The sequence below is a fragment of the Trachypithecus francoisi genome, unplaced genomic scaffold (assembly GCF_009764315.1).
Source record: "Trachypithecus francoisi isolate TF-2019V2 unplaced genomic scaffold, Tfra_2.0 Lachesis_group13, whole genome shotgun sequence".
NCBI classification, from domain to species: domain Eukaryota; kingdom Metazoa; phylum Chordata; class Mammalia; order Primates; family Cercopithecidae; genus Trachypithecus; species Trachypithecus francoisi.
This window is the reverse complement of record NW_022681458.1, coordinates 138,830-164,405: the sequence shown is the minus strand read 5'-3', so window position 1 is coordinate 164,405 and position 25,576 is coordinate 138,830. Positions and strand designations below refer to the sequence as shown.

Sequence of the window (25,576 nt, the reverse complement as noted above, 5' to 3'; positions counted from 1 at the left end):
TTTGGCAGGGATAAGTATGAAATTGCTCGATTAATCAATGCAAACAAAAATGGATGCCAGCAATTTCTTAGGACGTTTCTAGTATTATTTACCAATAATTTAAAATCCAGCTTATTAAAGATTTGACTTAAGTCGTGTGAACTTGAAAAGGCATTTGACTAGTTTTTTTCTTTAGTATCTAAGTACTTTTATTTTTAAAGCCAATTAATTGAGCTCTTTTATATATTTTTACTAGTGAAACATTGTGCACACAACACATAAATACATAGACATATTAGGCATGCTGATAGAAGTACATCTTAACAGATTTACAAAGACTTTTTCTTTCTTTATCTTAGACTTTCAGATTCTTAATAACCTGTTTCAGAACCCTAGGCAGTTGTTAGCTAGAGTCTTAAATTTGCATATTAAAGGAAACAACTCAGGTGAAAATCAAATAGCAAAATTTACAACATATAGTATGCAGAGAAAAAGTCTGGTGTGCTAGAGGGAGATTAAAGATGGATGCCAAATCACACATAAAATTATAAAAATCCACCATTGGATTATATAAGGAGACAAATTTTATTTTATTTAGACAGGGACTACCCATCTTGTAACTGGACCTCTGAGCTCTGGGCAGAGCCCACACTGAATCCTGGATTTCCAAAAAGGGAGAATGATTATGGGGCTAGATCGTGTGATGCTTTTACAGGGCACTTAATTTTTTTTTTTTTTCTTTTTTAAAGAAAGATATTTCTTTTTTTTTTTTTTTTTTTTTGAGACGGAGTCTCGCTCTGTCACCCAGGCTGGAGTGCAGGGGCCGGATCTCAGCTCACTGCAAGCTCCGCCTCCCGGGTTCACGCCATTCTCCTGCCTCAGCCTCCCGGGTAGCTGGGACTACAGGCGCCGCCACCTCGCCCGGCTAGTTTTTTGTAGTAGTTTTTAGTAGAGACGGGGTTTCACCGTGTTAGCCAGGATGGTCTCGATCTCCTGACCTCGTGATCTGCCCGTCTCGGCCTCCCAAAGTGCTGGGATTACAGGCTTGAGCCACCGCGCCTGGCCAAAGAAAGACATTTCTAAGTGTCTAAACTACACTCTTCTGTAAAAACCCAAGAGTAGCCTCTGTTTCAAATAACTATTTTACTCAATAAATCAGGTAACACAATACAAAAGCAAGCAGTTTAAAAGCTAAGACAGGCTGGGCGTGCTGGCTCACGCTTGTAACGCCTACATTTTGGGAGGCCGAGGTGGGTGGATCACCTGAGGTCAGGAGTTCAAGACCAGCTTGGCAAACATGATGAAACCTTGTCTCTACTAAAAATACAAAAAATTAGCCAGGCGTGGTGGTGGGCACCTGTAATCCCAGCTACTCAGGAGGCAGAAGCAGGAGAGTCGCTTGAACCCAGGAAGCAGAGGTTTTAGTGAACCAAGATTGTGCCACTGCACTCCAGCCTGGGCAACAAGAATGAAACTCCGTCTCAAAAAAAAAAAAAAAGCTGAGATGAACTTGTCTGTTTACACATTTAGGGGTTCCATGGGAACCCAAAGGGAGTCTGGTGCCTTCTTAGTTTTCTTTAAGGAACCCCAGGCTCTTATAAACTATTTTAGGTCTCTCGTGCAGCAGAGGGTGCAAGAGAAAGGAGAGACAGCAGAAGTAGATAAAGAAAAACAGAACTCAGTCAACTGAGGAAAAAAAAAAAAACAACTTTTGCTCAAAAAAGGACAAGGTCCCAAAAACATGAAGAACATGAAGAAGGCCTTTTAAATACACACACACACACACCCCCCTTGGATGTTAGCTTTTAATTAAGCTGACTTTAACTATTGAGCTCCTTTAAAAAAATATTTTTAAATCTCATTACCATATTTCACCTGGGACAAATTGCTACTGTTTCATAAATACAGACATTGCCCTTTCAATTTGGTCTGGCTAGCAAAAAGGTAGTCTTGTTATGTAAATAAAGTCCCTTTAGTGGTCAAAATAAAAAATATTTCCTCTTTTTTTTTTTTTGGCTAGTATCTTTCTCCCTCACCACACCATCTTTTGTGTGTGTGTGTTTGGGGCTGGGTGGGGGGGGACCTTAACCATTTGAGAGGCCTTGTTCCCAGTAATTTGGAACTTTTCTTCAGATTTGATAAAGTCAGATAGAGTTGGTCAAACCCAATGGGAAAAAGACTGAAAAAACAACAAAAACAGAGACAAACAACAACACTAACAAACAGTTCAGTAAAACAAACAATCACACAACTTATATGATTACTGAGTGCTCTAATGGTAAGGAGAAATTAAGACCAGCTGGTTGATAACTGTAGCCAAGACAGAACCCCAATTCAGCTACTTACCTAGGGTCTCAGGCTGAAGATACTCTCTACCATCTTAGAAGCAGGAAAAAAAAAGAAAAACCTCATCTTCCCTGTTGGAAACAAGCTCAAACTCCATAAAGGAGTTACCTGCCTTCCATCGTCATGGAAGCAGGAGAACTTGCCTTCCTCGTTGGAAGCAAGTAAAACTCCAAAAAAACAGGGAGTTGTACAGCAAAAGAAACTTTAGATTTTGACCAAATTTTGGGAGATCAGGGATTTTTTGGAGGGGGTGCTCCCAGACCTCAGCAAATTGTCCTATTGGTTTGAGCCATAAAGTTAGCTCATGTCAGTACCAAGTGCCGATAGGAGATTTGCCAAAGGTCAGGGGCATCTCCCCTGAGAATCCCTCCGTCGTTACCGAAATACAAACCCTGAAAATTTGAGATAGGTCTACAAAAGGAAAGTATCTTGGGCTCCCAAAATCACTAAGCTAAAGCAAAATGTCAAACTGGGAACTGCTTAGGGCCAACCTGCCTCTCATTCTCTTCACAGTCTCCCCTCTGCTCACTGAGACAAACGCATATCTGACTGCTTCCTTCGGAGAGGCTAATCAGAAATTCAAAAGAATGCAACTGTTTGTCTCTTACCTACCTACGACCTGGAAGCCCTTCCCCACTTCCAGTTGTCCTGCTTTTGCTTTCAGTTGTTCTACCTTTCCAGACCAAACCAATGTTCATTTTGCATATGCTGATTGATGTCTCATGTCTCCCTACAATGTATAAAAAAAAACCAAGCTGTGCTCTGACTACTTTGGGCACATGTGGTCAGGACTTCCTGAGGCTGGGTAACAAACGCGCATCGTCAACCTTGGCGCAATAAACTTTCTAAATTAACTGAGATGTGTCTCAAAATTTTAGGTTCACATTTTGGTAACCACAGAGGGATTCTGACCTTTGACAAACCTCCTATTGGTGCTTGGTACTGGCATGAGCTAACTTTATGGCTCAAATCAACAGGATAATTTGCTGATGTCTGAGAGCACCCCCTCCAGAGAATCCCTAATCTCCCCAAATTGGTCAAGATATAAAGCTTATTTTGTTGTACAACTCTTCCTCTGTTTTTGTTTTTTTTTTTTGGAGTTTTACTTGTTTCTAACAAGGAAGGCAAGTTCTCCTGCTTCCACGACGATGGAAGGAAGGTAACTCCTTTATGGAGTCTGAGCTCACTTCCAACAGAGAAGATGAGTTTCTTTTCCTGTTCTAGGATGATAGAAAGCTGTTTTCGGCTTTGCAGACACTGCCGCCGAGGAAATTTTTGTACTACTAGCCACGGTCAACCCTACCGTGTTCTTCGACATTGCCGTCGACGGCGAGCCCTTGGGCCGCGTCTCCTTCGAGCTGTTTGCAGACAAGGTTCCAAAGACAGCAGAAAATTTTCGTGCTCTGAGCACTGGAGAGAAAGGATTTGGTTATAAGGGTTCCTGCTTTCACAGAATTATTCCAGGGTTATGTGTCAGGATGGTGACTTCACACGCCATAATGGCACTGGTGGCAAGTCCATCTATGGGGAGAAATTTGAAGATGAGAACTTCATCCTAAAGCATACAGGTCCTGGCATCTTGTCCATGGCAAATGCTGGACCCAACACAAATGGTTCCCGGTTTTTCATCTGCACTGCCAAGACTGAGTGGTTGGATGGCAAGCATGTGGTCTTTGGCAAAGTGAAAGAAGGCATGAATATTGTGGAGGCCATGGAGCGCTTTGGGTCCAGGAATGGCAAGACCAGCAAGAAGATCACCATTGCTGACTGTGGACAACTCAAATAAGTTTGACTTGTGTTTTATCTTACCCACCAGACCATTCCTTCTGTAGCTCAGGAGAGCACCCCTCCACCCCATTTGCTCGCAGTATCCTAGAATCTTTGTGCTCTCGCTGCAGTTCCCTTTGGGTTCCATGTTTTCCTTGTTCTCTCCCATGCCTAGCTGGATTGCAGAGTTAAGTTTATGATTATGAAATAAAAACTAAATAACAAAAAAAAAAAAAAAGAAAGCTGTTTTCAGCCTGAGACCCTTCCCTAGGTAAGTAAGTGAACTGGGGTTCTGTCTTGGCTCACGAGACAACCAGCTGGTCTTAATTTCTCCGCACCATCAGAGTGCTCGGTGATATATTGTTGGGTTTTTTTGTTGTTGTTTGTTCTTGTCTTTCTCTCATTGGATTTGACCAACTCAGCCTGACTTGGTCAAATCCGAGTGAGAATTCCAAATTGTGGGTAACAAGGCCTCTCTAATTTGGCTAAAATTCCTTGTAGCTGCAGAGGTGGAAAAAAGATCAAACATAAAAGCATGTGTTTGGTTTCTGTGTTTGCTGTCTTAAAAAAAAAATTGTTCCTTCATTTACTTTTCTTCCACCCTATACCTTCTTCCCCCTTTGCCATCTGCAGTACCAAAGACTCTAGAGAAGACTTCTAATGACTTGAACCCTTTAAAGAATTCAGAACAAAGGCCCCACTCACCCATTTTCGGGTGTTCTGTCTTCATTGTGGTTTCAAGAGTCATGGGCAGGTTCTTCTTAGGGCTAAAGCTCTGTTTTCCTGTATTGCATGACCTGACCTCTTTGGCTTTGGGGGTACCATAGATGACCTTGCACTGTGAGAGGATTTGACCTCGGTGTGTATAATGGCAGATGAGAGCTACAGTTATGGGTGGCTGAGTACAGTCTACAGGAAGTGGTCTTTTTTTTTTCTTTTCTCTCCTAGGAGGTTGTTATTTAAGGATCCTAATTCTAGTTTGGAGATGCATTCTAAAGGGTCTTCTCTATTGCTTTTCTCTCAACATTAATCTCGGTTTGGTTTGTCTGTGTGCATTTGTGTGAGGAACTGAACTGTTGTTTTCATAGGTAAATGAGAGACTGAGTTTTTCAGCTCCAAAGAGAAAGGGTATTTGCTTCTCCCAGCCAAAGGGCCCCTGGGTGACCAGGGGGCCTCATGGGAGTATCTAGGGAGTTGACCCCCCTGTGACGTGCAGCAGCCCTTCAGGGAAATCCCCCCAAAAGTTAATTTAAAAATAGTTCATCCAGGAAACGCATATAAAGGCCGATCACCCAGCGTTTTGAGCCCTCTCTGAGGTCATAGACCTCTGGAGAGAGAAACTGAGACTTGTAAGAGGGCAGAAATGACTCAGCGGTGACACACTATGGAGTCCTGCCCACAAGCAGCACACATCAATCCACCACACAAAAACCTAGGCCACAGCTTAGTTCCTCCTTTTGAGACAAAAAAGCAGGAAACAATCCCAGAATGAGGAGAAAACACAGAGAATGATCCCCTTTTGAGCACTCTGTAGGTTTTAAGGCACATCTACTTGCCAGAGTAAAATGGAAGTAATACAGTCTTTGTGCTCATTTACATTAAGCAAAAAAGAGCCCTAAAGTTGACCCCAAACCAATAGAGTTCCTACGTCCCCTTTTCCCCTGTTTTCTTTTCTACCTGCTTTAAATCTGCTGTTACCTTTCTACTGAGATAAAAACCACTGTTTTGATCCAACAAGTCTTTTTTGCAAGCCAGTGAACTTATATTTATCTCATGGCTAAAGTACTGAAGTAAAAGCTATAGAATCTTTGTGTGTGTGTATGAGTGATGTATATGTCTATGTGTGTATATAGTTGAAGACCTTTATAATAGACTTATATAATTTTATGTTCAATTGGCAATTAAGTCTGCTTTAGTTTCCCTCTAGCTCACCAGACTTTCTCTTCATACCTTATTATGTAAACTTAGCTATTTGACTTTCATCTGAGTTGTTTCCTTTAATATGCAAATTTAAGGCTATTTCACGACCTTAGGGTTGTGAAACAAGCTATCAAGAATCCCCGCGGTGGCTCAAGCCTGTAATCCCAGCACTTTGGGAGGCCGAGGCGGGCGGATCACGAGGTCAGGAGATCGAGACCATCCTGGCTAACACGGTGAAACCCCGTCTCTACTAAAAAATACAAAAAACTAGCCGGGCGAGGTGGCGGGCGCCTGTAGTCCCAGCTACTCGGGAGGCTGAGGCAGGAGAATGGCGTAAACCCGGGAGGCGGAGCTTGCAGTGAGCTGAGATCCGGCCCCTGCACTCCAGCCCGGGCGACAGAGCGAGACTCCGTCCCAAAAAAAAAAAAAAGAAAAAGAAAAAAAGCAAAAAAACTGGGATTAAACTTTTTTAAAACTAAGGTTATTACATCCGTGTATCTCTCTCTATGTGCTTTTAAAGTACTTCTGACATGAGTTACAGGACTTTGACTCCCACATGTGAAAAGGACACCAAGTCCTGCTACATTTTCAACACTGACAGTAATTAAAGCCCCATATTCTGACCTGATAGAAGATGTCAATCAAAATAAACTGCATTCTTGAAACACAGAGTCAGAAATTAAAGCTATTCAACTCCTTGGGGCCAAGTGTGGTAGCTCACGCCTGTAATCCGGGCACTTTGGGAGGCTGAGGCAGGTGGATCACCTGAGGTCAGGAGTTCAAGACCAGCCTGGCCAACATGGCAAAAACCCATCTCTACTAAAAATACAAAAAATAGCTGAGTAAGGTGGCAGGCACCTGTAATCCCAGCTACTTGGGAGGCTGAGGCAGGGGAATTGCTTGAACCTGGGAGCTGGAGGTTATAGTGAGCAGAGATTGTACCATAGAACTGCAGCCTGGGCAACAAGAGTGAAACTCCATCTCAAAAATAAATAAATAAGTAAACAAATAAATAAATGAATGAAAAACAAATTTAATTGACTTCATGCTGTTTTTATTAGGGCTTATTGTTTGGAACATTAAATCTCCTCTCTCAAAGAAGCCTTTGCCTTTTTTGAAGTCCTTGAGTTACCACTTTGGTTAAATGAATGATCCAATTTGTGATATCAAGTGTTTTAAACCTTTGATATTTGACAAACTTGCAAAATCCAATTATAAATTATGTCTTTTTCTGACTTAATTAATCCTTTAAGACATTAGGTTCGCTAAAGTCCAACAATGACATGGTTTAGCTTATTTGGTATAAAAATTATACAGGAAGCATTGTCAAATATGAAATGGTATTTGGTTTTCTTTAGGCTGTGTTTGTATAAATATGTTATTGGTATGTGTTCCAAAATTATGGGAAACTCCTATAATTCTGATATAACTTAGTATGCTTTATCAATAACAATTATAATTGTTACGTTAAATTACTGTGTGCCACAGAGGAAACAAATTTCTTTGTCAATTGCGTCTTTGACTATGGTTGCCCTAAAACTTTTTGTCATCCACAGACATTTGTTGTCTTGTTTTGGTCCTCCTTAGAAGGTGGTTTTGTAATCAGCTATAGAACTCTAACAAGTGTTCTTAAATACAGGATTCTGATAACTTTGGAGATTGTGGTATTAGAATAGAGAAAGAAACTTTCCAGACTTTCTTGGAGCGTGGAAATGTTCATGAATATCAAGCAGAACAGGAGTTAACTGTGTAAACTGAACTGATAGAAGACTAAAAAATCTTTTTGACCTTTGCTTTAAACGTTGCTGATTCTTTCTTTTGTATTTTTCAGAGCTGAGAAAACTTTTCTTTTGCGCTGTTGACAGGTTTTTACAGTTCAGTAAACTCCTGTGAACACAATTTGGGGTATATTGTTTCTCTTGAGGACTAAGCTCTGATTTTGTATCTTGCCCAAATTCCTATCTAAGAGGTCAGGGAAGTCATGTCCTACCAACCATAAATTCTCATCAGATGGGTTTTATTTGACCCTGTATATCATGACTTACTTTCCAATCTGACTCTGGCATAACAAGGAAGAAAGTAAAAATGTTTTACCCCAAAATATATTTCCTTGCCATACCTTGAAATTGCCCTGCAATGTCTCTTGTGGGAAAAATCCACATTCTATAGAGAATCACCTTTCTCCTTTGTTTTCCTTTCTTCCCAGATCCAGGAGATAATCAACTAAGAGCCAGGCACACTTTTAGGTCTGATAAGAAACATTTTACAACCATTTTTTTTTTTTTTTTTGAGACGGAGTCTCGCTCTGTCCCCCGGGCTGGAGTGCAGTGGCCGGATCTCAGCTCACTGTAAGCTCCGCCTCCCAGATTTACACCTTTCTCCTGCCTCAGCCTCCCGAGTAGCTGGGACTACAGGCACCCACCACCTCGCCCGGCTAGTTTTTTGTATTGTTTTAGTAGAGATGGGGTTTCACCGTGTTAGCCAGGATGGTCGCGATCTACTGACCTCGTGATCTGCCTGTCTCGGCCTCCCAAAGTGCTGAGATTATAGGTTGAGCCACCGCGCCCGGCCTGTCTCCACAATCCTTTACCTTAACCTGAACATTCCTTACTGTTGATCTCAGGCCTTCAGATAAACTCAATCAATTGTCATCCAGAAAATGTTTAAATTTCCCTATAGCCTGGAAGCCCCTGCTTTGATTTGTCCCACCTTTCTCGATCAAACCAATGTATTTCTTAAATGTATTTGATTGATGTCTCATACCTCCCTAAATATGTTTTAAACCAAGCTGTACCCCGACCACCTTGGGCACATGTTCTCAGGACCTCCTGAGGGCTGTGTCCTGGGCCATGGTCACTCATTTTGGCTCAGAATAAATCTCTTCAATTATTTTACAGTTTGACTCTTCTTTGACACGTTCCACCTGGTTTCCCCAGAATTTGGAGACTATTTGCGAATATTTTTAATTTATAGGAGTGCAGTTTTTTTTTTTTTTTTGAGACAGAGTCTTGCTCTATCGCCCAGGCTGGAGTGAGTGGCGCGATCTCGGCTCACTGCAAGCTCCGCCTCCCGTGTTCCTGCCATTCTCCTGCCTCAGCCTCCCGAGTAGCTGGGAATACAGGCGCCACCACCTCGCCCGGCTAGTTTTTTGTATTTTTAGTAGAGACGGGGTTTCACCGTGTTAGCCAGGATGGTCTCGATCTTTTGACCTTGTGATCCGCCCGCCTCAGCCTCCCAAAGTGCTGGGATTACAGGCGTGACCCACCGCGCCCAGCCCGGGAGTGCAGTTATTTATATAAGTGCAATAAGAATTTGTTTTCATTTTGCAACCGGACGCAATTGGAAAAACTGGTTATTGTACTAAGGCTTTGACTGGGATGGTGAGCTTTCATTTAAGGAATCAGACTTGACTTATGGAGCCAATAAAAACCCGTTGGAAAAACTGGCCTCATACCTTTGTCTACAGAGTTCCTGTACAGGGTTCCTGACCTGTGGCAAGAAAAGAATGTCACTTTCTGACAGGTCCAGGAGCCCGAAGTTTATCCTGGAACCTCAAGAGATGAAGATCACTCAACTCATAGGTATTTAATGGCACAAATTCGTGGCTGGGCTCGGCTTTAAAAAAGTCTTATCTGAGATTCCTCCTATGGAACAATGTTCCATCAAAGCCAATTTAAAAGCCTATGTAGGCCGGGTGCAGTGGCTCACTCCTGTAATCCCAGCACTTTGGGAGGCCGAAGTGGGTGGATCATGAGGTCAGGAGGTCGAGACCATTCTGGCTAACATGGTGAAACCCCGTCTCTACTCAAAATACAGAAAATTAGCCAGGTGTGGTGGCGGGCGCCTCTAGTCCCAGCTACTTGGGAGGTTGAGGCAGGAGAATGGCGTGAACCCAGGAGGTGGAGCTTGCAAGTGAGTGGAGATCACGCCACTGTACTCCAGCCTGGGCGACAGAGCAAGACTCCATCTCAAAATAAATAAATAAATAAAAGCCTATGTAAAAAGTAATTATTCTTGCTGTACTATATACAAATAATCAGGCCAAGCATAACAAAGCAAACCAATCTTACCATGATTTGTCTTTAGTGAAAATGGGAAACTGGAGAGAGAAAAATTATGTTTCAAAACGGTGGTGCACCTGTTTTTAGATTCTAGTCTTGCCTAATGTTTTCAATTTTTATTATTTTCTACAGTTTGGACCTAATCCTAATTTTCCTTGGCTATAAGTCTTCAAAATAATGTTTGCAATTTTTTTTTCCTTTGCTTGCTCCCTCCCCATTTTTCTGTTTTCTTTTCTTTTCTTTCTTTCTTTCTTTTTTTTTTTTTTTTTCTGAGATGGAGTTTTGCTCTTGTCACCCAGGCTAGAGTGCAGTGGTGTGATGTTGGCTCACCGCAACCTCCGCCTCCTGGGTTCAAGCAATTCTCCTCCCTCAGCCTCCCTAGTATCTGGGATTACAGGTACCTGCTACCGTGCTTGCCTAACTTTTGTATTATTATTATTATTATTTAGTAAAATGAAGTTTCACTATGTTGGCCAGGCTGGTCTCAAACTCCTGAACTCAGGTGATCCAAGTGCTTCAGCCTCCCAAAGTGCTGGGATTACAGACATGAGCCACCACGCCCACCGCCCCCCCCATTTTTCCTAATTTGGAGTCACTAAAACCTAAGCTGTGCTTTCTTAAAGCCCTGCGAACTGAAGCCAGACAACTTAAACTTCAGAAGAAAATAGCAGCAACCTATTTATATACATAAGCTACTTTCATACCCACCTACGATGTATGAACTTTAAAGTTATGTGGCCTATATCAATTTTTGCAGGATTATTCTTTGGTTTGTTGTTGTTTTTCTTTCTTCCTCCCCCTATTTTCTCTTCCTAGGACATGAGACTTCCCAACTTGCTAAAAATAAGCTTTCTTAATAACTCAGGACCTTCCCATCTAGGAATAAACCATCCTAGTCATGACAGATCAGACGAAACCTGGGAACAGACTCATTTTCTTCTAAAATGCGTTCTCCAAAAGATTTTAAAGAGAAAATGGGGGAAATATGAAAGGAAAATATCTGGAGCCCTCCAAATCACTGTAAGATAAAGGGAGGAGTCAAGCTGGGAACTGCTTAGGGCCAACCTGTCCCCCGTTGTATTCCAAGTCTCCCCTCTGCTCACTGAGATCAATGCATATCTGACTGCCTCCTTTGGAGAGGCTCATCAGAAACTCCAAAGAATGCAACCATTTGTCTCTTACCTACCTATGACCTGGAAGCGCCCTCCCCACTTGGAGTCTTCCTGCCTTTGCTTCGAGTTGCCCCGCCTTTCCAGACCAAACCAACGTTCACCCTGCATATGCTGACTGATGTCTCATGTCTCCCTACAATGTATAAAGCCAAACCGTGCTCTGACCACCTTGGGCACACGTCATCAGGACCTCCTGAGCCTGGGTCACGGGTGCACGTCCTCAACCTTGGCAAAATAAGCTTTCTAAACTAACTGAAACCTATGAACCTCACAACTTTGAGACAGATTTCAGTTAATTTAGAAAGTTTATTTTGCCATAAAGTTCATTCATGCCCAGTGAGGTGGTCAGAAGGAACCGCAGGGGGATGTGTGTGTCCATGTGTGTGTATGTGTATGTATCTGTATGTATGTGTGTGTTTGTATATACATACTGTATATGCATGTGTGTATGTGTGTATATGTATGTATATCTGTATATGTATGTGTGTGTATTGTGTGTGTATGTGTATGTGTCTGTATTGTGTGTATGTATGTATTGTGTATGTGTGTATATGTATGTGTGTGTATTTTTTTTTTTTTTTTAATGGAGTCTCGCTCTGTCACCCAGGCTGGAGTGCAGTGGTGCGATCTCGGCTCACTGCAAGTTCCACCTCCCTGGGCCCACGCCATTCTCCTGTCTCAGCCTCACGAGTAGCTGGGACCACAGGCGCCCGCCACCGCGCCCGGCTAATTTTTTGTATTTTTAGTAGAGACGGGGTTTCACTGTGTTAGCCAGGATGGTCTTGATCTCCTGACCTTGTGATCCGCCCACCTTGGCCTCCCAAAGTGCTGGGATTACAGGCGTGAGCCACCGCGCCTGGCCTATGTGTGTGTATTGTGTATGTGTGTGTGTATGTATGTGTATATGTGTGCATATATGTGTATGTGTGTGTACGTATTGTGTGTGTACATATTGTGTATGTGTGTATGTAAGTATTATGTATGTATGTGTGTATTGTGTATGTGTATTGTGTATTGTTTGTGTGTATGTGTATTGTGTGTGTTTGTATTGTGTGTATGTGTATTATGTATTGTGTGTGTATGTGTGTGTATTATGTGTGTATGTACGTAGTGTGTATGTGTGCATGTACATATTGTGTACCTGTGTATATGTATGTATGTGTGTATTGTGTATTGTGTGTGTGTATTGTGTATGTGTGTGTATGTATTGTGTATGCGTGTATGTGTGTATGTGTATGTATGTGTGTATTGTGTATGTGTATTGTGTATTGTGTGTATGTGTGTGTATTGTGTTTGTATTGTGTGTGTGTGTATTGTGTGTGTATGTGTGTATGTACGTATTGTGTGTGCATGAGTGTATGTGTGTGTGTATTATGTATGCATATTGTGTATTTGTGTGTATGTGTGTGTATTGTGTTTGTATTATGTGTGTGTATTGTGTATGTGTATGTTTGTGTGTTGTGTGTGTTTGTATTGTGTGTGTGTGTTTAATCCTGGAGTGTGAAAAACCATCGCCATAAGAATTTGAATGAGTCTTCCTCATAGTCATCAAGGTTTCCAAAACCAGAAGTTCCCTGAGCTGGAGATAGGATGTCTTAAGGTGTGTTTTTTGTTGTTGTTGTTGTTTGTTTATTTTTTTGAGACAGAGACTGGCTTTGTCACCCGGGCTGGAGTGTGGTGGTGAGATCGAGGCTCACTGTAGCCTCCACCTCCCTGACTCAGGTGATTCTCCTGCATCAGCCTCGTGAGTAGCTGGGACCACAGTCTGAAGCCACCACACCTGGCTAATTTTTGTATTTTTCACAGAGATGGGGCCTCACTATATTGCCTAGGCTGGTCTTGAACTCCTTGACTCAATTGATCCTCCCACCTCAGCCTCCCACAGTGCTGGGATCACAGGTGTAAGCCACCACACCTGCCCAAGACTTTTATTACCCCTAATTTTAGATATTTTGTTGGTTCTTACTCAGAAGTTGCAGAATTCTCTCTGAATGCCCTGGGAACTGCTGTCCTGCAGGCACTCATGTGTCACCAAGTTGTACTCGCAGGGCCAGGGCCTGGGCCTGGTGCCTCAAGCCGTCCCCTCTGTCCCCACTGGAACTGGGCCAGTGCCTCCCTGGCCTCTCTGCTCTTTCTTTTGGGGAGCCTCAGGGACTTGCCAGGGCCATTTGTCCAGGGCAGGTGCACCGTGGCCCCTGATGGCCCTGCGTGATCAAGAACCATCAGTCCCAGCAACTTGCCCAGAGCTGGAAAGCCAGACCTTCTGGGCGCTCCCAAGGAGGCAGCAGGTCAGTGGCCTCCAAGCCCCGAGGCCCCAACAGCAGGAAGTTTGAGGCCCTTTGGGAACCACTGAGCTACTCTGGCAACCCTCAGAGCAAAGGCAGCAGGGCCTGGCCGCAGTCCCCCCAGTTGTGAGTCCCATAAGGCAGCTTCAGCTTGAGGGGAGGGTCCTTGGGGACTTTACGAAGCCCCTAAGAGCTAAAGGCACTTGAAAGCAATGTCAAATGGTTTATAATTTTTGGCAATATTTCATTTTTCCCCCACAATCATTAGCTTTCAAGTTTTTTAGCAGCTGAACTCTTTAACATTTTGAATTGATTTTTTACTTTTTTTTTTTTTTTGAGACGGAGTCTCGCTCTGTCGCCCAGGCTGGAGTGCAGTGGCCAGATCTCAGCTCACTGCAAGCTCCGCCTCCTGGGTTCACGCCATTCTCCTGCCTCAGCCTCCCGTGTAGCTGGGACTACAGGCGCCCGCCACCTCGCCCGGCTAATTTTTTGTATTTTTTAGTAGAGACGGGGTTTCACCGTGTTAGCCAGGATGGCCTCGATCTCCTGACCTCGTGATCTGGCCGTCTCGGCCTCCCAAAGTGCTGGGATTACAGGCTTGAGCCACCGTGCCCGGCCGATTTTTTACTTTTTTAAGAGGCTTATTAGGATGCAATTCACATACTAAAGAATTTACCCAATTAAAGTGCACAATTCAGTGGTTTTTAGTAAATTCACAGTAGTGCAGCCACGGGCTCTCCTTAAAGAATGTGTAACAATGTGTAACTCCTGGTGTAAGGACAGAAACACCATCTCTCTGCTTGGTGCAACACATTGCCCATTCACTGCCCCACGGTCCTCTGGGTCGGTCAAGTGCACCCGTGGCTGGACTCACCTCCTGGGCCCCCTTCCCGGTTGCTCCAACATCGACCACCCTGCCTGATCCCTGCAGGTGTGAGACTAGCAGGTCTTTTGGCAAGGCAAGATCCCGCCTTGAGAAAGCTGTAGCATTTCTCTGGAAACCTCATTGTTTTAATTGGGCAGTTGCAAAGAACAGAGACGGATTCATGTTGCCCCAAGGCCAAGGTGAGCGTTGTAAGTGTGAAAGCAGCTCTCGGCCGGGCGCGGTGGCTCAAGCCTGTAATCCCAGCACTTTGGGAGGCCGAGACGGGCGGATCACGAGGTCAGGAGATCGAGACCATCCTGGCTAACACAGCGAAACCCCGTCTCTACTAAAAAATACAAAAAACTAGCCGGGCGTGGTGGTGGGCGCCAGTAGTCCCAGCTGCTCGCGAGGCTGAGGCAGGAGAATGGCGTGAACCCGGGAGGCGGAGCTTGCAGTGAGCTGAGATCCGGCCACTGCACTCCAGCCTGGGCGGCAGAGCAAGACTCCGTCTCAAAAAAAAAAAAAAAAGAAAGCAGCTCTCAAACACATGGCCAGTGTCTCCCAAAAAAGTGCAGAGGGGCCATAAAGGTGCAGAGTGAGGGACCATAAACGTGCAGGGTGTTTGAGGAAGGAGTTGACTATAGCGGAAGGAAGTGATGGCCAAGGGTGGCGGCTGAGAGACCCTGCTGGTGTCCCACGTGGGCCTTATCAGTGGGTTAATCTTTAACTGTGCGGAGCCATAAAACTGCCTTTTGCACCCTGGGCCTTATCAGTGGGTTAATCGCTAACTGTGCGGAGCCCTAAAACTGCCCTTCGCACCCCGCGCAGCCACTCTCCCGGGAGGGTCTTGGCAAGTCCGCAGAAGGGATCCAGCCGCAGAGCAGGAGCTCCGCGGTCCGTGTAGGGCCTTGTCTGGGTTTGGGAAAACATGTCTTCTCTCCCGAAGCTGTGGGTGTCTCCAGCGGGACCCTGATCCTGCCTGGGGTGCATGGCCCTCTCTGCTCTGCGGCCCTCACGCTCTCCTCCCTGTGCCTGGGGATTCTAGTGTTGACTGGGCCTTGGCCGCTGGGAACCTCTTCAAGGTGGTTCCATTTTGACTAAGGACTGGAAGGTGCATTGAAAAATTGTAGAGTGGAGGTGAAGGGAGGGCCGGGAAGCTCCTGTCCCATCTCCTAGAAGCGTAGCTGTGGTAGAGCCACGGTGGTGGCGCTGGCCTTGGTGTCTGAGGTGCTGTGTGTGCCGTGAGGATGAAGTGTGAGATATGATGGGAGTTCCTGGTTCTACCATCCCCAGTGTCTTCGAGACCCACACCCTTGGTGTGGAAGAAAAGAGACAAGATGTCATATGAAGAGGTTCTGCTGAAAGCCAAAGTCTTGGAGCTGGAGGTTCCGCTGTGGACTACTGGGTGGTTCCCGTGAGGGGCTGGGCTGTTGGCAGCCTTGAGCTGGCCCCATGTGGGCCAGCTAGTGGCTGAGTGGGGCAGGCACTTTGACCAGAGCCTTGCCTGCCAGCTCACTGCTGTGGCCACAGCCCCAGGGGTGACTTGAGGTCCCACGCACGGTGAGGGGACTGTGGGGGGCTTGAGGTCTTGAGGGCTGCCCCTGTTTGCCGTCAGAATGCACCTGGCCATCCTGGTGCAGCCATCCTTGAAACATTCCGACAGCAATGTTTCACCAACGTAGAGATGGGGTCTCACTATATTGCCCAGGCTGGCCTCAAGCTCCTAGGCTCAAGCAATTCTCCCACTTCTGCCTCCCAAAATGTTAGGATTACAGGCGTAAGCCGCCGCGCCTGGCCTGAAACATGTTTACCCTGTTTGTCTTTCTTTTCTTCACACCCTTTTGGTTTTGTCTTGCTTAGACGGCAGCCTCATTCTCCTTTATCCTCTGACTTTGGTGGTTTTATTTTTTTACATTAAATCTTTGACCCACATGGAACTGATTGTGATCTATGGAGTAGATCTGGGAGAGCTGATGTTCGTTATCATGACTGTTTAGAATTTTTCTGGCCATCACTATATGTTTTTTGTCCGTTAGAACTTTAGAAGTGACTTCTTAGTTAAAAATTCTCTTCTTGGGGATTATGCTAAAATTCAAGATTATTTTATGCAAAAATCATCTCCTTTCCCCAAAAGGAGAGGAGTGCTGGGCCAGCATGTGAGAGTGAGGACCTGCCTGTCAGGAACTGTTCTTGGGCAGGGGCCAGTGGGGCGGGGCAGAGCCAGCCCAGCCCTCCCCTCTTCTCCCAGCAGAGCATGAATGGTCATGTGATCACTGAACAGCGGGGCAGATCCTAACCCAATTCCACGTCCTGGGAGGGTGAAGAGTGACGTCGCATTGGGCCTGGGTCCTGTCTCCCTGCTGTTCTAGCACCCCCAGCCCCCTGGCCCACCTGCCGCCTGCCCTCTCCTCCCAGCTGCTGGGCTTGTTGCCCTGCTTTGCCTTGGTTACAATTCCTCCTTCCCCACTGGCTTGTTGTGCTCCTGTGTACTCGGTAACGCCCCATGCAAAGGCCCCAGTCCAAGCAGGAAGCTCACCCCTTGTGTCCTCTCCAGATGCTGAGCTCGTCGAGTGCAGGTGTGGTGTCTGCTTCCCTTGTAGCCTGTGCCTGACCTGCACCGAGACACTATGGCCCACGTGGCACCCCAACCCATCATTGAGGGACCACGGACCACGTGGCACCCCCACGCCATCATTGAGGGAACCCGGCCCACGTGGTAGCCCCACCCCATCATTGAGGGGCCTCTTTGCTGCTGTCACCTGATGGGGAGCTTTGCCCAGTGGATGGGGGACCCTGGCTCCCTGCCCGACTCTGCAGTCAGGCCTTATCCAGATCTGCTCTTCCCTGATTTGGCTGCACCTGCCGGGTTCCTGGGACCCAGGCCAGGCCTCCTCAGGCCTCCTCGTGTGGGCCCCGCCTCCCTGTCTGGAGACATCATGCTTCCTTCAGGCCCAGTCAGCCCGGGCTGCCACAGCAGACACCACAGACAGGATGGCCCCAGCAGCAGACATGCGCTTCTCACGGTTCTGGAGGCCGGGAGGCACGTGATCTCAAGCCAGCGTGGCGGGTTCCTAGGAGGGCCCTCCTCCTGGCCTGCAGATGCCACTTTCTCTCTGTGTCCCCATATGGGGAGTGAGGGTGGGGAGTGGAAGCTGCACTCTGGTCTCTTCCTTGTCTCAGAAGGACACGAATCCCATTACAGGGACTCCACCCGCCCTCACAACCTCGTCCAACCCTGACATATCCCAGAGGCCCCACCTCCAGGCACCGCCACGCTGTATGTTAGGGGTTTGGCCTGTGGATTTTGGGGGCGCACAGTCCATTGCACCAAACTCTCAGCCTCTCCAGATCCCCTGGGTGCGGAGCTCAGGGTCTCCGTCCCATCACAGTCTCCCGGGGGCCCTGCCTGGGTAGAGGTCCCCTGACCTGCTCCCACCTCTGGTCCCAGGAGCGCAGCCCTGTCAGCTCCCGAACCCCAGGGAAGGGGATGGCTCCTCCACTAGGCTCTTTCCAGCCCTGAGCCATTCAGGGGTGGTTGGGGTGGGATCAGATTCAGGCCTGTCCTGGGTTGAGAGCCCTAACCGCTGGGCCGGCACCCAGTGGATTTGAGGACAAGATGTTACAGAGATGAGGGGAGGCCCAGACCTGTGTGGCCCAAGGACCTGGGCTTGGCCGAAGGATGGGAGGTGGGGTGGGGCTGGCGCAGCCCGGCCTGGGCACTCACGGGCTGCCATTTCCACAGGTACTTCCGGGTCATCCTCCTCCTCCTCCTGGCCCTGGCTCTGCTGGTGCTGGCCAGATTCCATCTCACGGACTTAGAGCTGGTCACACCGTAAGTCCTGCCCCCACCGTAAATCCTGCCCTGGGCAGGCACCTCCTAATAGCCCCAAGGGCAGAGCCCGGGACCCCAGCATGGTCACGCCTCCCCACTGGGCCTGAATCCCTCTGGAAGAGGAGGGGTAGATGGGCCCTTCCTTGGGGGCACCTGGAGAGTCTCCTGTTAACCATAAACCTGCCTGGGCCTCTGGGGAGGGCTCTGGGGAGCAGGGGCCGGGTCTGGGTTTGGGGGCAGAGCCAGCCAGTGTGTGCAGAGGGTCCCTATGTGTGGCAGGCAGGGCTGGAGGCCTCCTTCTTGCTCCCCACAACAGAGGTGGCCTGTGGGCCTGGGCTGGGCCTGGGCTGGGATCTGGGAAGGAAAAGGTCAGAACTGTGCTCAGGACAGACCTCGCAGCCCTGGGCCCGCCTGGAGACCTTCTCCTCTGCCCGCCTGTGGTACATCCCCTGTGGAGCCCCTGTGCATGGAGGTGCCCACCTGTGCCCACCTCGCAGCCCAGCTGTGCCTCCAGACAGGGTTTCAGCCAGGCTGCTGGGAGGGTCTTCCAGGCCCTGCCACTCCCCACCCCCTCTGGTTGGAAGAGAGAGGAAGCACCAGTGTCCTCTGGGCCGAGCTGAGCTGCCGGAGACAGGCCCCACGGACCCTGTCTTTGCTCACCCGCGTCGCCCGGGCTGGTTAGGCCTGGAGACCCTGACCCCACCATCCTGGTCACTCCTGTTGGCCCTGCTCTGGGGCAGGGAGGGCGCCTGCTACTCCAGGCCCATTGGGTAGGTGTCGTGATGGGGTTCCAGGAGTGGGCCCAGCGTCTACTCCAGCCCTACATCTGGCCACCAGTCTGGGCTTTGGGGTCCTTCCTTTTCCTGGTGTGAAGGGACCGCCAAGAAGCACCGCATGTGTGGCTGAGGTCACATGAGGTCACATGATGTCGCATGATGTCGCATGAGGTCACAGAGCCAGCTGCACGGGCACGCCTGGACGCCAGGGAGCAGGCTGGGGTGACGTGTGGGCCAGAGGGTGTAGCCCCTGAGGGGAACAGAGGTGGGTCTGAGGACACTGTCTCTGTGTGGCCCTGAGGCTGGGGCTGAGGGTCTGTAGGTTGGGGCGCAGTGATGAATCTGGTGGGGGTTCCAGGGTTGAGGGTGTCAACTGAAGAATCATGACATACATAAATTTGGAGAGGAGACTTTGTTTCTGATAAAGTGTGGACATCCCACAGGCTGGGAGCACAGCCGTGGAAAGGCTGTGAGGGGACGCTTCGAGGGAGGGGGTGGGACGGGGCTTACTCTGAATGGCTTGGCCAAGTACACGTTCAGCAGGTGACGGCAGGGGCTGTGGATATTCGTAAAGGGAGTCCTGACGCACGTGTCCTGAACAAACACGTGTGTTACACGTGACCCACGTTCACCTTGGGGTGGAGACTGCTCATCTAACTGCATTACAATGAGGCCCTGCACGTCAGAAGGTGAAGCTGGGACGGGAAGCACTTGGTGCACAGCCTCTGTAAACTGCCAGAACCAGTTCGGGGCTGGGGGTCCCTGCTCAGGAGACAGTTACTGAGATGAGGCTTTTGTCCGATTGCAGCTGTGGTTCTGGCTGGTGGAGCAGGGGTCAGCGAGGCAGCGTCTGGCGGGGGGTGAGCTGCACCTGCTTTAACGTTGTTCATCTCAAGGCCGGTGTTTGGTTGCCAGAGACAAAGAAACCTCCTGTGGCAGGGAGAACCCGGTTTCTGCTTTAAGTGCAGTGTGCGTGGCTTCGCCCCTGCCTGGCGTGGCCTCAGGTCTTGTTGATAATTTGGTGTCTTATGGCCACAGTCGGTTCTGCTGGGCTATGGTCTCTTTTTATTTTTTAATTAAAAGAAAAATTTTACTTTAAATGGACACGGGTGCAGAACGTGCAGGTTTGTTACACAGGTATACACGGGCCATGGTGGTTTGTGTCTCACGCATCCGTGTGAGGAGACCACCAAACAGGCTTTGTGTGAGTAACATGGCTGTTTATTTCACGTGGGTGCAGGCGAGCTGAGTCCAAAGAAGGAGTCAGCAAAGGGTGGTGGGATTATCATTGGTTCTTATAGGTTTGGGGACAGGCGGTGAAGTTAAGAGCAAGGTTTTGGGGGCAGGGGGTGAAGCTCACCAAGTACATTCTGAAGGGTGGGGAGAATTACAAAGAAACTTCTGAAGGGTGGGGGAGATTATAAAGAACCTTCTGAAGGGTGGGGGAGATTACAAAGGACATTGATCAGTTAGGGTGGGACAGAAACAAATCACAATGGTGGAATGTCATCAGGTAAGGCTATTTTCACTTCTGTGGATCTTCAGTTGCTTCAGGCCATCTGCATGTTTATGTGCAGGTCACTGGGGATATGATGGCTTAGCTTGGGCTCAGAGGTCTGACAGTTTGCTGCACCCATCAACCCATCATCTGGGTTTCAAGCCCCACATGCATTAGGTATTTGTCTTAATGCTTTCCCTCCCCTTGCCCCCCACCCCCCGACAGGCCCTGGTATGTGCTGTTCCCCTCCCTGCGTCCACGTGTTCTCATTGTTCAAGTCCCACTTATGAGTGAGAACATGCGGTGTTTGGTTTTCTGTTCCTGTGTGAGTTTGCTGAGGATGATGGTTTCCAGCTTCATCCACGTCCCTGCAAAGGACATGAACTCATTCTTTTTTATGGCTGCATAGTATTCCACGGTATAGATCTGCCACATTTTCTTCATGGTCTCTATTTAACATTCACCCTGGGCAGTTGCTGTGTCTAAACCGCAAAGGGGAGGGGGTGTGATGATAGGATTGTTATGCCTAGATCGTTTATTCCCCAAAGAAGACCACCAGAGTCCAGAGTCAAAGCCAAGCGGCAAGGATCTTTAATGCAAGTTCGAACTTGGTCCCTCCGTTCTACAACATACAAGAGGGCCCCGAATGATGCATGTGCCCGCTTTTTATAGTCCGATGTATACAGGACATGTAGGGTTACAGAGGTACAAAGGAACTCTTTTGGTTGCAGCATCACAACTGGTAATAGGTTAATATTTTAAGTTATACAATTAACAGTTTTCTATTTGTTCCCGCGCATTTAGTAAAACTACAAACGGTTGTGACCTTATCAGGGGCTCTCTAGGTGGTGTTTCTGATATGTGTGGGGGGGGAATGTGTTTGTGTTGGGTTCAGGAAGTCGGGACAAAATAGAGGGATGTGTTTGTACTGGGCCCAGGACTAAGATATGTGGCAGACACCGGTAATTAGAACAGAACAGAGCAGGACAGAGACTTTCACAACGTTTGTCCTTACAATGTCTGGAGTCTATAGATAACCTAATCGGTTAGGTCCGGGGTCGATCTTTAACTAGGCTCAGGGCGCCCCCCAGGCTGTCAGGGCGCCGTCCGGGCTGTTTGCCTGTGGACTTCATTTCTGCCTCTTAGTCTCTTCATTTGATCTCTTTCAGGATGGGTCTGACCTCCCATCCCATCACTGCTGGGAACTCAGTTTTAAGGTGTGTCTGAGGTCCCCTTGGCGAAGTTTGGTTTCATTTAGGGTTTTATTTTTAGTTCTCAGGGGCACAGAGTTGGGGAGCATGGTTACGGAAGACAGTTGGGGGAGTTTGTGTTTGGGCCACCAGATGGGAGGTTGTGGAGTGGGGCAAGGCTTGGGGCCATGGTTCTGTGTTTACCCAGTGGGCCCCCTGGCCTAGAGTTGGGGGGCTCAGGTTGGGAGGTCTCTCGTTGCGGTTGCCGGGCTGGGGTTCACTGTTGAGCGGGGGTCGGGCATCTGCACCCTTGCTGATGGTGGCCTGTGCCTTCCCTCCCAGCCTGTTTGGGGGCCAGGCCAAGGGGCCGCCGGTGACCAACATCATGTTCCTGAAGACGCACAAGACGGCCAGCAGCACGGTGCTCAACATCCTCTACCGCTTTGCCGAGACCCACAACCTGTCCGTGGCGCTGCCCGCCGGCTTGCACTTCCACCTGGGCTATCCCAGGCTCTTCCTGGCACACTACGTGGAAGGCATGGAGCCGCAGCAGCACTTCAACATCATGTGCAACCACCTGAGGTTCAACCTGCCTGAGGTGCGGTGGCCTGCTGGGCAGGAGGGTGGGCTGCGGCCGTGACTGTAGCTGCAGGGTCTGAGAGGTGTAGCCTGGAGGCTGGAGAGGAGGTGGAAGGCTTAGGGGCGGGGCATGCAGAGAGGGGGTGGGGAGGGCCTGGGCCGCAAGTCCTGCTGAGCCAACCCCTGCCCCTCCAGGCAGCCAGTCGCCTACAGTTGCTCTTGGAATGAGACCTGGGAGTCCCATAGCCCCTGCCCAAGGGCATCCCCAGTGCTCCCCCGCTTCTCTGGCCTCCTCTGGTACTGCACAGGCCCGGCTCACCCCACCCCATGACCTTCGCTCCTGTGGCTGCAGGCCCTCCTTTGGGTCCCTCAGGTCTCAGCATAGAGCCCTCTTCCCCCCAGGGCTTCCCTGACCTTCCTTACAAAAGAAGCAGGGCAGGGACCGTGGGCAGGAGGGCTGTGGGCAGGCACAGGTGCTTTAGGGTCACCCCCAGCGCTCTGTGGAGAACGGCCAGCAGAGGCTAGGTGATGAGGTGAGGCCAGAGGGAGGCCGGGTGGGGAGAGGTGGTGGGCAGAGAGCGGGGCAGCTTGGGTGTGCCGTGGGGTGGGGGCTGCGGGGCAGAGGGAGCAGCAGGGTTCGGGAGGAGGGGATAGGAAGAGGGTGGGAGCAGGGAGGAAGCCTCCCACTGTTCTCTCCCTGGGTTTCTGAGGATGGAGAAACCAGCGATGTAGTTGGGCATGACTTTCTGCATGACTTTACTTTCTGTGGGTGGGGTATATTCTCCAGGACCTCTGAGGGGGCACAAGTGAGGGTGAGTCCAGACCCACCCTGCCAGGAACCTGGGTCATGGGCCTTCTCTGGGCCTCAGTTTCTTTGTTAGGTGGGTGTCACCCTGGCCTGTGGGCAGCTGGTGGAGTGCTGAAGGCCCCCTGTGCCAGGGGCCCGCGGAGGGCCCTTCGTGCTGGGTCTGTGCCCCACAGCATCCCACCCCTAGAGGCCTCTGCGTCTCCTCGAGGTGTCAGTGGGAGCTCCTCCTCCCTCCTCCTGCTCTGCCCACGGCCTCCTCCTGCTGAGGCCCCTTCCTGGCGTCCTTGGCCTCTGTTTTGGGCCCCCGGGAACCAGTGACCGTGCTGCAGGGCCTGCGTGTGGCCCTGGCTCTGCTCCCGCAGCTACTGCACGAGGAGGTGCCAGGCCCGGGTCCCTCCGCAGATGTGTGGATGGGGGGCTCCCCGAGCGGGTATGGCCAGGACGCCCCTCCTCCCCGCGGGTGGGCCACCCTGGCCCGGGCCCGCGGTCCGCAGCCCGCCTCTCTGTCGCCACACAGGTGCAGAAAGTCATGCCCAACAACACCTTCTACTTCTCCATCCTGAGGAACCCCGTGTTCCAGCTGGAGTCCTCCTTCATCTACTACAAAACCTACGCCCCCGCCTTCCTGCGCGCCCCGAGCCTGGACGCGTTCCTGGCCTCGCCGCGGACGTTCTACAACGACAGCCGCCTCCTCAAGAACGTCTACGCTAAGAACAACATGTGGTTCGACTTCGGCTTCGACCCCAACGCGCCGCCCAAGGAGAGCTACGTGCGCGCGCGCATCGCGGAGGTGGAGCGGCGCTTCCAGCTGGTGCTTATCGCCGAGCACCTGGACGAGTCCCTGGTGCTGCTGCGGCGCCGGCTGCGCTGGGCGCTGGACGACGTGGTGGCCTTCAGGATCAACTCCCGCAGCGCGCGCTCCGTGACCCGCCTGGCGCCCAAGACCCGGGAGCGCGCGCGGAGCTGGTGCGCGCTGGACTGGCGCCTGTACGAGCATTTCAACCGCACCCTCTGGGGGCAGCTGCACGCCGAGCTGGGGCCGCGGCGGCTGCGCGGGGAGGTGGAGCGGCTGCGCGCCCGGAGGCGCGAACTCGCGACCCTGTGCCTGCAGGACGGCGGCGCGCCCAAGAACCACACGCAGATTAGAGACCCGCGCCTGCGCCCCTACCAGTCCGGCAGGGCGGACATCCTGGGCTACAACCTCCGGCCGGGCCTGGACAACCAGACACTGCGCGTGTGCGAGAGGCTGGTGATGCCTGAACTCCAGTACATGGCCCGCCTGTACGCCCTGCAGTTCCCGGAGAAGCCCCGCAAGGACATCCCGTTCCTGGGGGCGTAGAGGGGCCGGGGCCGGGGTCGGGGCCTCCTGCGGACAGCAGCCCCTCTCTCCGCCGTCACCAGGGAGGCCGGGGATCCTCGCCGGGCTTCTGGGGCGTTGGGAAACCCAGGCCCGCCGGCCACGGCTCTAAAATGAAGAGGGTGGAGACCCCAGTAAGGAGCCGCCCACCCCGACGATCCGCCCAGATCCCTCCCAGAGAGCGCCCTGAGCCTAGGCGGCAGCCCCCCTCCCCCCGCCCCCAGGTCCTCTGTTCACTGAATAGAACTGAACAGGAGGGCGGGGGAGTAGGGGAAGCTGGATCGCAGGTCAGCACCTGCCCGGCAGGACACGCATGCCCCTGAGCCCCGGGACTCCCGAGGGTCCTGGGCACTGGGGCTGTGGGTCCTCGGAGGAACTCAGAGTGGCTCCCCTGAATTTCCCGGCGCTGGCGACAAGGTGCTGGTCCCAGAGACAGCTGCAGGCACAGGCAGTGCCACAAAGACCAGCCCGGAAACGGGGCAGGGGCCAGAGCTCAGCCGCTCCCGAACAGCTCCCCATCTTTGGCTGCAGGAGATTTGGTTCTGATGGAAGGACGTTTTCTACAGAGATGGCACAGCTGCTCACAAGACCAGAGCTCTAGCTCGGCTCCACGACCCCTGCTTGTCAGCCCCTAATGAAGGAGAGGACGTCTCACTTGCCAAAGGAGACTGGAGTGGTTGGGGGTCCACGTACCCTTGGTTGCCTTGGAGACCATGTTGGGTGTGGTGCCAGAGGGCAGCTGTGAGCACCCCTCTTTGTCATTCACACGAGGGACAGAGCCTCCCTGCCTGGCAGGACGTGATCCCTGGCTGCCAGGGGCTCAGCGGGTAAAGGGGTGCACAGGGACCAGCCGATGCCTGGGGCACGCAGGAAACGCAGCTACTCTGCTGCACCCTCAGCCTGGAGGTTGAGACCCCAGCAGTGGATCTAGGCCTGCAGGTCTAGGTGTGTCCTTGCTTTTTTCGGGGGGTAGGGAATCAGTATTCCAAAGAAAAGAGAGAACCCAAACCAGCAGCATAGGCAGCTCCCTCGGACCCCAGTGTAATGGGAGAGCTTCAGGAAGAGTGAATTTTCAGTGAGAGTCGGCTGTGAAGAATGGCACGAGCTCCACTGAGTCTGAGTCAGCCAGGGACCTCGGCAG

General features: G+C 50.2%; 2 protein-coding genes and 1 long non-coding RNA gene across 5 annotated transcripts in view; 2 read left to right on the top strand and 1 right to left on the bottom strand.

Moving 5' to 3' along the window:
- Positions 1–4,966, bottom strand: part of LOC117094259 — an 11,290-nt gene extending 6,324 nt beyond the window's left edge. Inside the window, exons 1-2 of the long non-coding RNA XR_004441465.1 lie at positions 4,798–4,966; positions 2,934–3,055 (exon numbers count right to left, since the gene is read on the bottom strand). This is a non-coding gene — a long non-coding RNA (uncharacterized LOC117094259). The remainder of the gene's footprint in view (positions 1–2,933; positions 3,056–4,797) is intronic.
- Positions 1–25,576, top strand: part of GAL3ST2 (galactose-3-O-sulfotransferase 2) — a 27,493-nt gene extending 1,917 nt beyond the window's left edge. Inside the window, exons 2-4 of one of the 3 annotated variants that reach the window (XM_033229445.1) lie at positions 18,138–18,227; positions 22,034–22,289; positions 23,596–25,576. In XM_033229445.1, the coding sequence (XP_033085336.1) occupies positions 18,138–18,227; positions 22,034–22,289; positions 23,596–24,417 (1,168 nt within the window). In that variant the 3' untranslated portion in view covers positions 24,418–25,576. Of the gene's footprint in view, positions 1–18,137; positions 18,228–18,486; positions 19,269–22,033; positions 22,290–23,595 lie in introns of those variants that run through there. The other 2 variants (XM_033229448.1, XM_033229446.1) reach the window with 2 other exon arrangements.
- LOC117094258 (peptidyl-prolyl cis-trans isomerase A-like) lies at positions 3,583–4,330 on the top strand. Its single transcript, XM_033229449.1, has one exon. It carries the CDS (start codon positions 3,794–3,796, stop codon positions 4,109–4,111), a length of 318 nt encoding a protein of 105 aa, XP_033085340.1. The 5' UTR covers positions 3,583–3,793; the 3' UTR covers positions 4,112–4,330.